The following is a 15,296-nucleotide window of genomic DNA, read 5'->3' on the forward strand; positions in this document are numbered from 1 at the left end:
GCAGGATAGGGTGTGGGCGACGAGCTTGGCAGCAGCCCCCAGCACCCCGTCCAGGACCAGGTGAGGAAGCCAGTAGCCCACACCGGGTTCGGGGCAGCGTCCTCCCCGCTTCCTCTGGGTAAGCTCCCGAACTAGAAAATAAGGGAATCCTACCCCCCGCCCACCAAAGCCCGGGGCCTTGGTCCGAGGAGGGTCTGTTGATGACTTCATGGGGCGGTGTGGTACGGTAAAGTCTTGTGCTTATGATCACTCCCTGCCAGGGAGGAGCAAGGGACTCTGTGTCCCACACAGGGGGTCTCGGGGATCGGGGGCCTGCGAGTAACGCCTCTGAAGCCTGCGAGGGCAGCTGCCAGGACTGGGCTTCTTCCCCGAATCCTCCCCTCTGACCCAGACGACCCGGTGTACTCCGAGGGACCAGCAAGAGGCTCCTTCGGGGGTTGTCAACAATCAAGTTCTGGCCCAGAGACGGCAGCCGAAATGTCGTCTGCTGCGTTTAGACCGTGGTGGCCCCAGGCAGAGGCCGGCAGGGAGTCCCAGAGGAAGCACACAATCTTCTGTCCACCTGCCAAGCCTCCCTAGATAAAACCCAAGAGCTTTACCCAAGCCAGAGGCATCAGCGCCGGCAGCACGGCTCTCCAGCTTGGACTGCCAGAGAACCGCATGTGCTCAGGTCCCTGGCCAGGAGCACAAACAACGCCCCAGAGCACCCCAGCGAGCGGACTGGCGCGTGGCTCAGGGGCCGTGCCTGGCGGCCGGGAGCTCCGGAATGACCCCGGGCACTGAGGGCGGCTCTCCAGACTGCGGCGGCCCAGGCCCCGACTGACATCCCTGGCTTCGGGCTTAATCAGCCGCTGTTCAGCTCCGCCCAGCCTGGAGCCCAGCTCTCAGCTTTGGCTCACCACCGTCTGCCCCGGAAGGGGTGCTGGGCTCTGAGCCCTACTTGCGTCATCCCAAGGCTGGAGTTCGTCTTGGGAAGGGCCAGCACTTCCAGGTTAACCCAGCATGAGCGTGAGCTGGCCACTGGGACCTAGCCTGACTCACCCGCCTCAGAGAGGAACCCGCCAGGGGTACTCGGCCCAGGCCCAGGTGGGGGCCCTGTGTGGGGACCGAGCACAGGGCCCCGGGACCCAGTGCACAGAGCTGCAGGGCAGGGAGCCTGGGTGGAAGGGCTCTGAGCCCGAGAGTCCTGCCCCACATAAGGATTGTAGGGCCTGCCCCTGCCCTTCAAACCCAACTGAGGCAGCAGGGACGCACGTTCTCACATGACCTGGAGTCGCCTGTGTACAGTGGGGCCCCCAGCCTCTCTCCCAGCACCTCAACTTTCCTTAAGAATAGGCCTTCTTGGGGCGCCTGGGTGGCTCAGTGGATTAAGCCGCTGCCTTCGGCTCGGGTCATGATCTCAGGGTCCTGGGATCGAGCCCCGCATCGGGCTCTCTGCTCTGCAGGGAGTCTGCTTCCTCCTCTCTCTCTGCCTGCCTCTCTGCCTACTTGTGATCTCTCTCTCTGTCAAATAAATAAATAAAATCTTTAAAAAGAAAAAAAAAAAAAAAGAATAGGCCTTCTTGGGGCGCCTGGAGGGCTCAGTCGTTAAGCGTCTGCCTTCGGCTCAGGTCATGATCCCAGAGTCCTGGGATCGAGCCCCACGTCGGGCTCCCTGCTCAGCGGGAACCTGCTTCTCCCTCTCCTACTCCCACTGCTTGTGTTCCCTCTCTCGCTGTGTCTCTCTGTGTCAGATAAATAAATAAAATCTTATAAAAAGAGAGAGAGAGAAAAAAAAAAGAAAAGGTCTTCTTCCCGACACGGCCCGCCCCGCTACGAGCTAATGAGCACAAGCACCCGGACTAGAGGAACAACGTCTGAGAGCAGAGAACTCACTGCTCCGGGCACCCCCGTTTCCCGTCAGCTCCGCAAGCCCAGGGCTCTCAGTCATTCTCCACCCCCTGAGCCGGCCAGGGTCCCTTCGGCTGATGCCACCCCATGCGTCTCCAAGAAGGGCCGTGAGGGGGGCGCCCTCCAGCCGCGACAAGACAGGAGCCCGATGAGCACCCCGCACACTGTCAGCCCAGCGACTGCCATGGAGAGGACTTACGGCCAACACCTTCCCTGCAGGCCCCTCCTGGGCGTCACCCCCGCAGACCCCCGGGCCCATCCCGGGCAGGAGCTGCCCCAGCAATGTGCACCAGATGCCAGTGGGAGCTGAGCGCCCAGGGGTGGAGCAGAGTCCCCGCCATCACGCCCGACCGGGAGGACGAGGCACAGCCCTTTGGGGCAGCTCTCTGCAAATACTCTGTCCGGGACAGACCACAGTTGTTGCCACGACTGCGGTGGCCCCAGGGGGGACCAGAGCCCCAAACTCACATGGTCATTGTTGCTCCAGCCAGAAGCCACGGGGGGGGCCCTTGGTTGCCCCACAATGGAGCAAGGGGGTGCTTCCCTTCATGTCTAAAACCAAGGGGGCAGCTGACCATCTGTGCGTGTGTTTCCTCCGACCAGAGCTGAAACCCTGCTCTGTGTAAGTTCCCAGGGACCCAGACCGCATGACTCCCCACAAGGCCTCCACAACCCATCTCTGACTCTGCGTGGTCCTAGCAGGGACCCCCAGTTGCTGAGGAAGAGTATGCGTGCGCGCGTGCCCACACGCACTGACCGCCGCCTCTGTCTATCAACACCGGGGATGCCAAGTGACAGGAAGTAGATTTACGGGTCTTTCTCTGTAAGAAGCAGGTTGGGGATTCGCTCAACCAGAAATTCGCACTCCAGGGCACCGAGAAAGCCAGGATTTGGGAATCACGCATGCAATTACACAAAAGCTGTTTGTAAAAAGCTGCCGTGGGCATAGGTCTCCTTCATGTGTCTGCTTTCCTTCCCAATCCTTACATATTTCTTTAAAGTTTTATTTTAAACTAATTTGAAGCTAAGCAGTTGCCTGGCTTCTGTAAGGCCCCACGCGGCCCCGGGCTCCGGGCTCCCCCGATTTGCCTTCCAATCCCTCTCTCTGGGAAGAGTTTTTCTGGATAACTTGAGATTATTTTCTTTGTGTATTTTCATTTTTTTTAGTAAAGTAAAAGCTGAGTGGGTGGGGAAAGGTCAGACAGCGGGGCAGCGTGGTGACAGTCTTCCGGCCGCGCACCAGGCTCCATCCTGACCGCGCGCCCCCTTCTCCCATTGGCGCAGGCCAGGCCCATGCCCCCCGCCCCAGGGACGCTGTCTCAGGCTTCCTCCTAACCCTTCTGGGTGCTATGGCCTGAGTGCCTGTGTCCCTGCGAAGCCCCTCTGTTGAGAACCTAATGCCCAGGGTGATGGTCTTCACTCGCAGGGTCTCTGGGAGATGGTTAGATCATGGGGACGGCGCCCTATGATGAGATCGGAGGCCTCTCAAAGGCATGGGAGGGAACCTCCGCCCCAGCTCTGCGCCTGGGGAGGACACGGCCTGGGCAGAGGCAGCACCCTGACCGCGGGGCTCGGCCACAGGTGGAGCGGGAGACGGGGCCTCCGTGTGCATCACAGTGAACGGCCATCAGGCGGGAAGTTTCCATCGGTGGACGCTTTCCCTCCTCGTCTCCCAGGGCTCGCTCGCTCTGAAGGACGCCCTGCCTGGGGCGCGTCTCCCCTCACTGCCCCGGCCGCGGCAGGGCGCCTCCGCTTCTGGGGACACCTGCGTGACTCGACACAGGTCAGTGTGGGGCCGTGACCTGCGCCCACCTGGCGCCCACCCTGTGCCCCACGGGACGCACGCCCTCTGCTCCCTGACAAGCTCGGGCCCTCCTGAGCTCTGTAAGGCGGGTGTAACCGGCCACGCCGTGGTCAGCACTTGATGTTAGGATGAGGCGTGAAGTGCTGGGTTTGGGCCGTGGGGGGGAAACCCTGTCCCCTTCCACCGGACCACAGAACCAGACTCCAGCCGCGCCGGCTCCCACATTCCCTTCGCTGCCGGGCTTGGGCGTCTGGTGAGCTGTGACCCTGGGCACTGCATCTTCACACCCAACCGGGACGCAGGCTGGCGGGGTCTGAGCCCAGCACGGTCGTCCTTGGGGTCTCTGCCCGCCTGAGCCAGCCTTCATCCAGGCTTGGAGTTCTCTCGCGGCCGCACCACTGTTTCTCTCGGAAAGCTCACACTTTTCCTCCTGATCTCTGGAGTCGAGACCGGCCCAGCAGGTGGGCCCTTCTGCCCCAGTGCGCTAGGTTCGTGTCCCCCCGTGGTCCGTCCCACCCAGGCTCCAGCTGACCGCCCTCCCACCTGGCCCCTACCTCCTCACAGGGGACGGAAGCTGCACCAAAGCCCGGAGACCTCGGAGCCTGGCGCGGGGGCGGGAAGCGCGGGACGTGGGGGTGTGCTCCCAGGGTGACTTTTCCTACCTGTGAAACAGAATTGTTCGCTGGTACAAAGAGAACGTTAGTCATTCTCCACGTTGACCCACGAAGCCTCTCTGCTGTCGTAGGTACACAGGGAAACAGAGCCTAGAAGGTGAATGAACGGGAAAGATTCCATCTTTGAGCAATAAACCTGGTACCTCGTCTGTACCCTTGAAATGGACGTGAAGCCGAAGTGACCAGCAGCCCAGGCACGGCGCCAGGGCATTTTACTGTGGTCACATCCCAGCCCTCGGGGTTCTGGAGGTGGGAGTCGTCCCAGGGTTCCTGGAGATCCAAGGAGGCGGGGGCAACAGTCGGAAATGCTGCAGGACACTTGGCATCAGACGGCTGGCAAAGGCCTTCGTGTTAAACAAATAGAAGGGGTCGGGGCTCCATGGGGCAGGAGTCGGGCTGGAGTTACCCGAGTCATCTCGGGGGCAGGAGGTTTTCAAAGCCAACATCCATAGCTCCAGATCAATTGTCTGTTCCTGTGCCCCAGGGCTGGGCCCTGTCCAGCCCAGGAGCTGAGAACAGACAACCCGGCCTGTGCCGGGGCTCCCCTCACTGCATCCCGCTCACACTCTCCACGGCCCTCTGCGTCCACACTGTCCTGGAATAAGGGCAATCCTGCAAACTGGCCCACAGGCTCCCTTGGGGCCATGGGACAAGAAGGAGGAGGGGCAGGTCATCAGTCCCCTCAGGGGGGATAAGATGAGTGCAGTCCCCTGGGGACCCCCATTCTCAGGGGTGGGGAGATGGTACAGGGTTGGCCCCCACGGTCAAAGCCCTGCTCACAAGCTGGTGTAGGAGAGCACTTACCTGACGTTCGTGTGCCTCAGTTTCCCTGCCCGCAGAAGGGAGTGTAATAGCCACCAGCAAAAAATAATGAGGGTACTTGCTGACGGCTGGGCCCCTACGGTCACAGCTGAGGCCACTGCGCTCACAGCTGTATGCAGGGCCTGGCTCTGATGACCAAGGGCTTGGGAGGCCACATGTCCCCTAACACATAGCGGACAGGAGGCTCAGCTTCCCCAGGAAACTGGAAATGGAAAAGTTGATCCCGTGAGCCGCCCGTCCCCCACCCCCACCTCAAGGCCACCTGAAGCCTGCAAGAGAGGCTGCTGGGTGGAGCCCCCTCTGTGCGCCTCACATGAAGCCCCTGGAGGGCCGCTTCCCCCAGAGCGCTGCCCCCCACACCCTGACTCAGCAGAGCTGCGTGCGTGCGCGTGCACGTGTGGGAATATCTGCATTTCTGACCCGTCCCGCGTGATGCAAGCTGCTAGCGAGGGGCTGCCCTCACAAAAACCCAGGCTGCCAGAACTGAGCCCCCCTCGGTGTGGTCTGTCCTAGAGCGCAGGGGCGGGAAGTGCACACAGGCACCCCACTGCACACCAGCAGGGCTTTTCATCGCACACGTGCACAAGGGGCTTCCCCATCAAGGCGGGAGGTGATGAAATTGATTGTCGTGTGTTCTTACCTGGGGCCCTCTGCACCCACAAAATCAGTGCCTGGAAAGCCAGGGCCCGGGCTCTGCCCTTGGCCATCACAGCCCGAGTTGCTCACTCCCCCTTCAAACCCTCATGAGCGCCAGCAGGGACAGGACCATCCCATCCCTCATTCACGTGGCTCACTTCAGTGACAGGCAGAGGGGACATTTTGGGCCTGGCAGTCTCTCCATTGCAAGACAAATCAAGCTGCTGACCAGACCATAATTAAGGCAAAAGGAGTACGATCAGCAGATACAACACAGAACACCCAGTTAGATTTGTACTTTAAATAGACAAAGAATAATTTTGGACAGAAGCGTGTCTCGCACAGCATTTGAGCCATACCGACACTGCAGAATTACTCATTTTTTATCTGAAATTCAAATTTAACTGAGCGTCATCCTTTATTTTTATGTGTTAAATCTGGCTACCCCGCAAAGAAGGCAACACGCCACCTAACTGATCTGCAGTGACCAGCCGGGAGCCTGGCGTCCCACGGCTCCCCGTTGCCGCTGGGCCAGGCCTAGCACCGCAGGTGACGTGGGGCAGCCGTGCCCGGTGGGCAGGACAAACGGGATCATCCCGGTGATTCCTCATATGGCCCGTGTGAAGAACTGGACTTTCTTTCCAAGGGAACAGGAAAAGCCTTCACTTGGTTCCCGACTGCAGGTGTCTGAGTGGGGAGTGCTGGTCTGAGTCAAACAGTGGGCGGGAGATGTCCCCTAGCGGCGAGATGTGTGGGCTGCAAGTCACAGAGAGCTCTGGGAGGGACGTTCCTGCCACCCTAGCTGGCAGCCCTGGGTGCCTTGGGCACCTCCCGCCTCTGAGGCCCCCTCAGCCCAGGAACGGGGATAATGCTGTTGCCCTTGACGTCCAGATGTCAGCACAAGGTCCGGGGAGGCCCATGTTTGAGTTCGGCCATGTTGGAGCCGAACCACCACAGCGGGCCTCCCGACTCTGGAGGCTGTGCTTTCTGCATCAGCGCACTCCTCCGATGTCCGGCGGCGAGCTGTGCTCCGTGCCACAGAGGGGTGCTCCACAGAGCGGTGCCAGCCAGGCTGGGGTAGGATTCTGTTTCCACCCCAGAGACTCGGAGGCGAGGACAGAGTGCCCAAAGGAAGGTGGACACACAAGGGCATGTCTGACCAAAGCCTTCCAAATTCTCCTTCCCGGGAACCCAGCTCTCACAACCAAGAACCAGACGTCCCCTTAGGAGTGGAGGACAGGTGCCCTTTGATAAGCAACGGTCACTACCTTCCAGAGGTGACATCAGCTTCCCAGGCAAGAACCTCCACTTGGGCAGAACCCAGAGCATGTCTTGGGAATGATTTATGGCACCCAGACTCATACAAGACTGATGAACAGACCAGACGGCTCGTGTGCTTGTTGGTCCCTTTCCAGGGCCTGGGTGCTTCCCACATGCGGTCCAAGCCCCCGCTGCTGGGATGAGGACACCTGGGAGGCCTACTGCATCTTTGGAAGATGTGGACGCCACAGGTGGCAGCCGGGGGACGGGGGATCATTCAGCCTCAGGGATCAAGAGAGAGAGTCGGTCAGTTGGTTACTGGGTCTGCGAACAAGTGGTCGCGGTCGTCCCGCTGTGGGCCAGATCAGCCCTGGCCCCTGGATCTGAGTGACAAGCCGGCAGGGACGGCAGACGCCAAACAAGCAGTCACCGAAGGTATGGATGACAAGCAGGCGGACTGTGGGCCCATGAGGCACCAGGTGGGATCCTCCTGCGTGGGGGTCAGGGTGAGAAACCTCAACACAGTCTGACCGTCAGACAAGGAGCGAGGAACTGATCTCCAGAGGCCACCACCCATGACCCAGCTCCCTCCCCAGCCTGCCAGGCCTCTGGTCCCCACCAGACCCCTAGCTGGGCTCCCCCTGCAAGCGGCCTTCTGGCACCAGGACCACACAGGCCTCTCCTCCCGCCCCTCAGCCTGTGTCCCAGGCCTCAGCTCTCAGGTCCAAGGTCACCCCCTCTCCCCCCCCCCCCCCCCGTGCTCTCCGGACCCCGGGACAGGAGGGCCACATCTCCCCGGTGTCACGCAGGGGGCGCGAGTCGCCAGCAGCCCCCTTGGCAGCGAGGACTCAGGCCCCGGCCCGCTGAGCCGTCCGAGGGAGCGGGGCTGACCCGAGTCCGCACCGGCCGGGGGGGGGCAGCGCTCGGCGGGGGGGAAGCCCGAGCCAGCACCCGAGCGGCCAGCGGGCGGGGCGCCCGACCTTCGGCAGGACCCCCGGGGAACGCGCCGTTACGAGCCCCGCTGCACGCGGGAGGAGACGGAGGCCTAGAGACGCCGGGCACTTCGCCCAGACCGGAGTCCGCGCCCGGCGGGACGAGAAGGACGCGGCCGCCCGCCCCCGGGGACCAACACCGGTGGGCGTGGCTGGGGCGGGACGGGGCGGAGCCGGCGGCCCTGATTGGGTAATGCCCCGATTCCTGCGGGACTTCCTCCCGGCCGGCCTTTTGGCCCCGCCCCGGAGCAGGCCCCGCCCCCGTCCGGAGCAGGCCCCGCCCCCGCCGCGGACCCGTGCGGCGTGCCGCGCCGAGGTCCGGCCGGGGCAGTGGAGGCCGCAAGGAGCCGAGGCCGGCGGGCGTGGCCAGTTGCCTGCTCTTCCCCCTAAGCGCCTCAGTCGGCGAAGTGCGGCCGCCGACCCGCCCCTGGAGCGCACGGCTTGGAGGGGCCGCCCCGGGCCCCGCGCCGCCGGCGCCAGCACCAGCCCGCCGGAGCGCTTCCGCAGTCGGCCCGCGTCCACCGCGCTGCGCCGCGGGGCCCGGCCGCCAGGGGGCGCCGCGGGGGCCGCCCCTCAGCTGCGCCTGCGCTGGCGCCGCGCACGAGCCCGAGAGCAAACCCGCCGAGCGCGCGCTCGCCCGGCAAGTGCGCCTGCGCGGAGGCCGTGGCCGCGCTCGCTCCCGCTGGGGGCTCGTCGCTGGGCGGCCGGGCCATGGGGGAGGCCGAGGTGGGCGGCGGCGGCGCGCCGGGGGACAAGGGGCCGGGGGAGGCGGCCACCAGCCCAGCCGAGGAGACGGTGGTGTGGAGCCCCGAGGTGGAGGTGTGCCTCTTCCACGCCATGCTGGGCCACAAGCCCGTCGGTGAGCGGACCCGCGTGGGGGCGGGGCAGGCCGGGCAACGGCCGGGGGCGCGGGGCGGGGCCTCTCACGCCCGCCCACCCCCTGCACCGCCTCCTCCCCCTGCGTCCGGCCGCCCCTGCTGCACCCTCCCTCTGTCCCCTCCTGCTCCCACCCCCCCCCTCCCCGCCGACCCCCCCACCCACCCCTGCTGCACCCTCCCTCTGTCCCCTCCTTAGCCTAGTCCCTACCGCTGCCGACCCTGCCCCCTCCTGCGCCCCTGCTGTATCCCCCACTCTGTCCCCTCCTGCCCCCTCCTGCCCGCTTCCACCCTCCTGTCGCCGCTTTCTTTCCCTTCTGCACCCCCACCGCCCAGTATCCTCCCTCCGTCCCCTGCTGCGCCCACCCCTCCCGCAGCATCAGCACCGCACACCCGCCTGTGCTCTTCCACCCCCGCCCCCTCCTCAACCCTCTCTTTGCGCCGCCACACCCACTCTTCACCCCGTCTTTGCCCTTTTGCTGCTGAGCCTGCCGCCCACCTCTCTCCTCCCCTCTTACGTGCAGGCTAGCGCCCTCTCACAGGCTTACCCCTCTCTCCCGCAGGCGTGAACCGACACTTCCACATGATCTGTATCCGGGACAAGTTCAGCCAGAACATTGGTCGGCAGGTCCCGTCCAAGGTCATCTGGGACCATCTGAGCACCATGTATGACATGCAAGCGCTGGTGAGCCAGATCCCGCCCTCCCCCAGACACAGCTCCTCCTCTGGGGGCCTCTGGCCTGTGCACATCCCTGGGGGCAGCAGGAATTAAACCAGGGAGCTCAAGCAGTTTCCAAAACCCCACCCTGGTGGCGGTGGCTGGCTTCCGGTGCAGAACCTCTTTCACGGGGGGGGGGGGGGGTGGCCGGTGACGGTCCTTGCAGGGAGATGACCAGGGAGCTGAGGCCTGTGGGAGGAGGCAGGAGGCCCCACAGTGCTCTAAGCAGGAAGGTGGTGGGATCTGAGTTTGAGTCAGGGGAATCTGGTGGCTTCTGTGAGAACCAGGCAGGAAGGGTCCCCTCCTCAAAGGACCCACAGCTGGTTTCATGGGAAGGCAGGCAGCTTCACTAGGCGACTGGGAAGGCTCAAAGGAACAGGGATGTTCCCAGCCCAGGAGCGGCAGCGGTCCAGGCCCTGTGGCAGCGGGAGATGGTGGTCACGGAGCCGAGAGGAGGCCAAGGCCCCTGGAGAGTGGTGTGGGAGTGGGAGTTTGAGGCACGCACAGGGGTGGGAATCTGTGCAGGGGGAGGTAAGGCTCTGCCTCCTGACTGACTCCAGCCGCACCAGCCCTCCCAGCTGAGGCCTTGTTTGTCCAGACCCAGTGTTGCCCTTGCTCCCTGGGGGCTGTGGGCAGGTCATTTGCATCTCCTTGTCTATCCTAGAGAGGGGACAAAGATGGCAGATGTGCTGTGGGGACTGAATGCTCAGCCTGCGGGAGGCGGCCTGTGAGGAAGGCCGCAAGGCCCAGCTGTCATGAACGAGCTACTTCCCGGGGGGCCTTAACCCCATACCCATCCCGTCATGGGGTCACCTTGTCCCCAGACTTCCCGGGCCCTGATTCTAGGCCAGTGGGGGCCAGAAGCCAGATACAGACGTGAGCGTGGCGGGGTTCCTGTCCTGGGGGAGCCCCTGCTGCAGCCCGGGAGACAGACATGGACACCCAGCGCCAGGTCCACATGACCTTGGTGAGCCGCAGGGCACCCCTTGGGGACTTCGGTCCCGGACAGGCAGCCCTTCTCCCATTCTCCTCAGCTTTTTCCTGCCTGTCCCTTGTGCAGGATTAGGCAAGACATCCAGGCTGTCCCCTGCTTAGACCCCTGGGCTTCCCTGGGACTGCTGCTGGGGTCAGGCGGGACCTTGGCCATATAGGTCCGCGACCCCCGCTGCAGGGGGACCCACAGGCCCGGGAGCCGTGGGGCTGCCGAAGCTCCAGCAGATGCTGATGGCCCGGGGTGCGGGCTAGCAGCCGGCTCCAGTACGGTCCCAGCCTGCAGAGAGGAGCGGGTCTGCTCGTTCACAGGCCCACTCCTTCCTGCCGGCTCCCCTTTCCCTTCAGCCGGGGGTCCTGTGTCTCCAGGGTCCCTATCCCTTTTGGCCTGTGGGGCCCCTGGGACCTGTAGAGCAAGTGGAACTCCAGTAAGCGCTGTGTCCCTGACGACTGCTTCGCCCGGCTTGCCCCTCGCACACCGTCCGTGCCTGTGGGCGCCCGCTCCGAAGACAGACCGGAGGTGCCCTGGCCTTTGGCCTTTCCTCAGTGCGGTCACTGCCCTCTGATGCCACTGCGTCCCGCCGTTGGCCGGGTGGGGGGCAGGGGGTGTGTCGGGCCAGAAGTGCCCCCTGCTGGCTGGTGGCTGGCACCTTAGCTTTGCCTTCTGCGGGCCTGTTGGGAGAGCCCAGCTCCCCGCAGACCAGGAGCAGAAGGTGGTTCAGCCGCTCCGCCACCTCCGCAGCCCCTGGTGCTCCGCAGCTGCTCTTCCACGTTTTTGGTGACTTGCTAAAATCATGGTTTTTTTTCTTTGCTTCTGTAACAAAAATCGCCGTTTTTGCCATCAGCACGAATCTGAGATTCTTCCATTCCCAAACCCAGAGAGGAACTTTGTCCTTCCTGAAGAAATCATTCACGAAGTCCGAGAAGGTGAGGCTCCGCGCGCTGGGGTCCGGCCCGGGATTCGCAGGCAGGATGCGGCGAGGGTGGTGATGTCAGGGTGAAGGTCACGAGCCTCAGGGAGGAGGTGAGGGTCGCTGGCCTGGTGATTCTTGGCCCAGGTGGACTGGGGAAGGGGCGGTCCGGGGGTCCTCGGGGACTGGAGGGAGATCGGTCAAGAACAGTCGGCTCTCTTTAAAAGCGGCCTGGCGGCAGCTGAGACACAGCCATCCCCGGCCTGAGCCATCCGCAGCATTGGGCAGGGCCGCGTCTCCCACCGCTTTGGTAAACGTCAGCTGTCGCCCCACAGGAAAAGTGGTCATTGAAGAAGAAATGAAGGAGGAAATGAAGGAAGATGTGGACCCCCACAACGGGGCTGACGATGGTGAGTGGGGGGCACCCCAGACCCTCCCCTAGGCCCCGCGGGCAGCACCGCCATCCCCAGCCTGGGTGTCCAGTCCACTTGTGGCCAGAGCTGTCCTGTCCGCCCTCCATCCGCTTGGGTGGGAGCCTCGGGTGGCGGCGTGGGCGGCCCAACTCGAGCAGGCCCCGGAGACCTCAGGTCCAGCACCAGCTGCCAGGCAGCGGGCACAGGCCAAGCTCCACGAGGCGGGGTCGGCGGGCAGGCGGGCAGGGTCCTGCGGCCCAAGGCCGCGAGAGAGCGCACCCTCAGGGCCCCAGCTCCCTGCAGGCCCCGTGGCGGCGCCAGCCCAGAGTGCCTTGTGTGGGTGCAGGTTTCTAGAACTCGGTAAGAGGATGAAATAAAACTCTGGATATTCTGTTTTCAGCCAAATGATTTTGTCTCCCAGTTTTTTCGTCTTCAGGAAGCTTGGGGAAAGCAACAGAAAAGTCCAGCAAAGACAAGAACCCTTCGGACTTGGGGTCCAAGGAAGGGGCGGACAAGCGGAAGCGCAGCCGGGTCACCGACAAAGTCCTGACGGCGAACAGCAACCCCTCCAGCCCCAGCGCTGCCAAGCGGCGCCGAACATAGTCGTGGCTCAGCCACGGCAGGGGGCCGGGCCACTGCTGTCACCTGGCCGGACAACCCCAGCCCGCCGCCTGCCCCCAGGCACCTGGGGCTCCCGCGGGACCCACTGTGACCACCTGGGGCCCCAGAGGGCCCCGAGACACCAGAGCTGGCTCGGTTGTGGAGAGCCGGGGGCCTGGGCCTGTCTCCCCCACACCAGCGGGTGAGCCCCAGCTGTGCTGGCCCCTGGCCGGGCCGTGGTCCAGGCTCCACGGAGCAGAGCGCGGGGCGTGAGCAGGACAGCCGGAGCGATGAGCAGGGTGCCTGCTCTCTCTTTGGGGAGCACTGGTCTTGCTGGACGACGCAGCTCTCCCCGTCCATCGGTGTGTCCGTCTGTCAGCTGCTCTTCCTAACCGGGCTGCCCCCTGGGGAGAAGGAGACTCAGGCCGCCCTGCCCCCCTGCACCCAAGAAACCCAGAACTGGAGACTTTGCCTGACTCACTTGTACTGTAACGATGTATATAATTTGGTGGTATTTCACTATTTAATTTTTAAGAAGCCTATTTTACTAGTGTTTTATATGAAAAAAATACTGCAGAAGTTAAACGTGTTGTATTTTTCCTGAGATGCTTTGTGCTCGGTAGTAAGTACTGAGACACTCCACTCGGTTTTACATGCCGGGAACAGAGTTTGTACGGGCTATTTTTGTATCTCCGGGACCTTGGGAACAGGCCGGATGAGTGTGTGGAGGGCGGTGCTGCGGCCGGGCCGCCGAGGTGCTTTCGTTTGAGCGCCGACCATTAAAGCACGAAAGAACAGCGGCGGTCTCGTGATTTTGGCGCCAGAATAAGTCCCCTTTTCTAACAGTAGGAAGCGTTTCTTTTCCCAAGATTTACAATGCAGGCTATGCTCTCAGACCTCCTGGTGTTCACTCGATACAATGTGTTCACCAACTAGAAACAGGGCCAGAGTGGAAACTTTGTTAGTGTGGCGGGTCCTTCAAATACAAAATGCGAGGGGGGCAAACAGGGCGGAGCTGACTGCGGGCGGAGCTGGGACGTCTGGGGCCTCATTCGCAGGCCATGTGGGACTCGGGCTGGATCTGTTCTCCACGGAGGAGGGTCCAGCCATCCAGCCAGAGTGAGAAGAGGATGCCCTCCCTCCTGGTCCCAGGCTCTTCATGTGGACAAGGTACCTGGAAGCTGCATCCCCATCCACCCAGAGCCTCTGCTAGCAACTCGGAGCAGCAGCCCGGCCCGCGGAGCAGCCCACCAGGCGAGAGCAGGAACCTCCCACTCAGCGAGTGTGGCCCAGCGTGGTCGGAGACTGGCCTGTACCCGGCCCGCCATCACACACGTGGCCTTGAACACATCGCTGGTGCCCCTTCTCCCCAGCAGGGCCCAGTCCACCCTGCGCAGAGAGACCAGCTGTGTCCAGGCTCCTGAACCGGAGCACCCCCGTGTCCAGCCCAGCTGCCCACGCTGCGCTGGAACCAGGAGCAGAGGCTTGGCGCGGGTTGACCTCCTGCTGTGGAGCGTGGGCAGGCCTCCTGCACGTGATCTCCTGGAGCAGGAACCTGGTCAGCGCCCAGCATGGAGTCCCAGACGTCACCTCCCCACTGTGGAAGTGGGCCTGCCACTGGCGTTCCTCCCGAGGTCTGAGAGCCAGTCCCGTGGGACCCGCTACAGCAGACCCCACGCTCGCCCCCAGATGCCCAGACGGGACTGGCCCTGTGCTTGCCACTGAGCAGGGAACATGCCTCACGTGTGTCCAAGGGGGAAAGGTGAGCAGAGATCTGCGTCCCAGCAAGCTCAGTGCCCTGCAACCCTCCCACGAGGCCTGCTCTGGGCCAGGTCCTGTGGCGGGAATTGTAGCGCCTGCCAGAAGCCCAGTCCCTGGAGATAACTTCAGGGAAATGGGCAAACAGCTCTGCGGTCGCAAAGTGGTAGCAGCAAAGATTGGGCTCTTCCCCAGGCTTGCTGGCAAACCCCCACCTGAAACCATATCTTCAGGGCCCTTCGAACTTGCTGGAAAAGCCTAGTGCCTCGTTTGGTGAGTTAACGTCTGCTGCACGCCGAAGAGAGGAGGGGGAGGGGCGTACTGAGCCCATCATGACAAAAGCGCGGCTGTCCCCACCACCCCCTGGCTCAGGCATTTTTGGGGGGCCCAGTCCCCATTCCCTTGTGCCTGTGGGGGCTGCAATCCTCAGCAGGGGTGAGGCCAGCCCAAGCATCCCTGGCTTGTCCCGCACAAGTGCCCAAGGCCCTGCCCAGCTCTCACCATCCCAGCTTTCCTGCCCGGCAGCCAGTTCAGGTCAAATTCACAGGCATCTGGGGCACTGAACCTCTCCCGGCCTAGGGATCCTGTCTGTGACGTGGGGGTGTCGCCCTCGCATAAGTAGGACTTTTCTGAAAGAGGCCAGGAGCTGGCCTTGCCAGATGTGCGATGCCCCCCCACCCCACCCCAGAACCCTGCCCTGGCCACCTGGGGCAGACCATCTGCAGATGTGCCCAGATGGGGGCGCACAGGTGGCTCAATCAGTTAAGTATTGAACTCTTGGTTTTGGCTCAGGTGGCAATCCGGGGTCTGAGGTAATAGGGCCTCCCTCTCAGGTGGAGGCCACCTGGTTTCTCTCTCCCTCTGCCTCTCTTCACCCCCCACCCACCGCTGCTGGCTCGCTCGCTCCCTAAAATAAAGCTAAAAAGAGAGAAGGGAATGGCTTGGTGGCTCAG

The 15,296-nt window shown here is 63.2% G+C and overlaps 1 protein-coding gene across 2 annotated transcripts; it reads left to right on the top strand.

Moving 5' to 3' along the window:
* Positions 1 to 8,666: 8,666 nt before the first annotated feature.
* Positions 8,667 to 13,382, top strand: LOC123926320 (MRG domain binding protein). Of its 2 annotated transcripts, none has more exons than XM_045980071.1 (5): positions 8,667 to 8,937; positions 9,517 to 9,638; positions 11,507 to 11,588; positions 11,800 to 11,982; positions 12,407 to 13,382. In XM_045980071.1, the coding sequence occupies exons 1-5, from the start codon at positions 8,790 to 8,792 to the stop codon at positions 12,586 to 12,588; spliced, it is 717 nt and encodes a 238-aa protein (XP_045836027.1). In that variant the 5' UTR covers positions 8,667 to 8,789; the 3' UTR covers positions 12,589 to 13,382. The 2 variants fall into 2 exon arrangements, with proteins under 2 accessions (XP_045836027.1, XP_045836028.1); XM_045980072.1 differs by having other exon boundaries at positions 8,672 to 8,937; positions 11,908 to 11,982.
* The last annotated feature ends 1,914 nt before the right edge of the window (positions 13,383 to 15,296 follow it).

Source organism: Meles meles, chromosome 16, assembly GCF_922984935.1.
Source record: "Meles meles chromosome 16, mMelMel3.1 paternal haplotype, whole genome shotgun sequence".
Taxonomy (NCBI): Eukaryota; Metazoa; Chordata; class Mammalia; order Carnivora; family Mustelidae; genus Meles; species Meles meles.

Bases quoted from the DNA above. Each gene is read 5' to 3' on its own strand.
- LOC123926320 (XM_045980071.1), top strand. From the start codon at position 8,790: ATGGGGGAGGCCGAGGTGGGCGGCGGCGGCGCGCCGGGGGACAAGGGG. The intron at 8,938-9,516 runs GTGAGCGGACCC...TCTCTCCCGCAG, and splicing joins GCTGGGCCACAAGCCCGTCG to GCGTGAACCGACACTTCCAC. The intron at 11,589-11,799 runs GTGAGGCTCCGC...TCTCTTTAAAAG, and splicing joins CATTCACGAAGTCCGAGAAG to CGGCCTGGCGGCAGCTGAGA.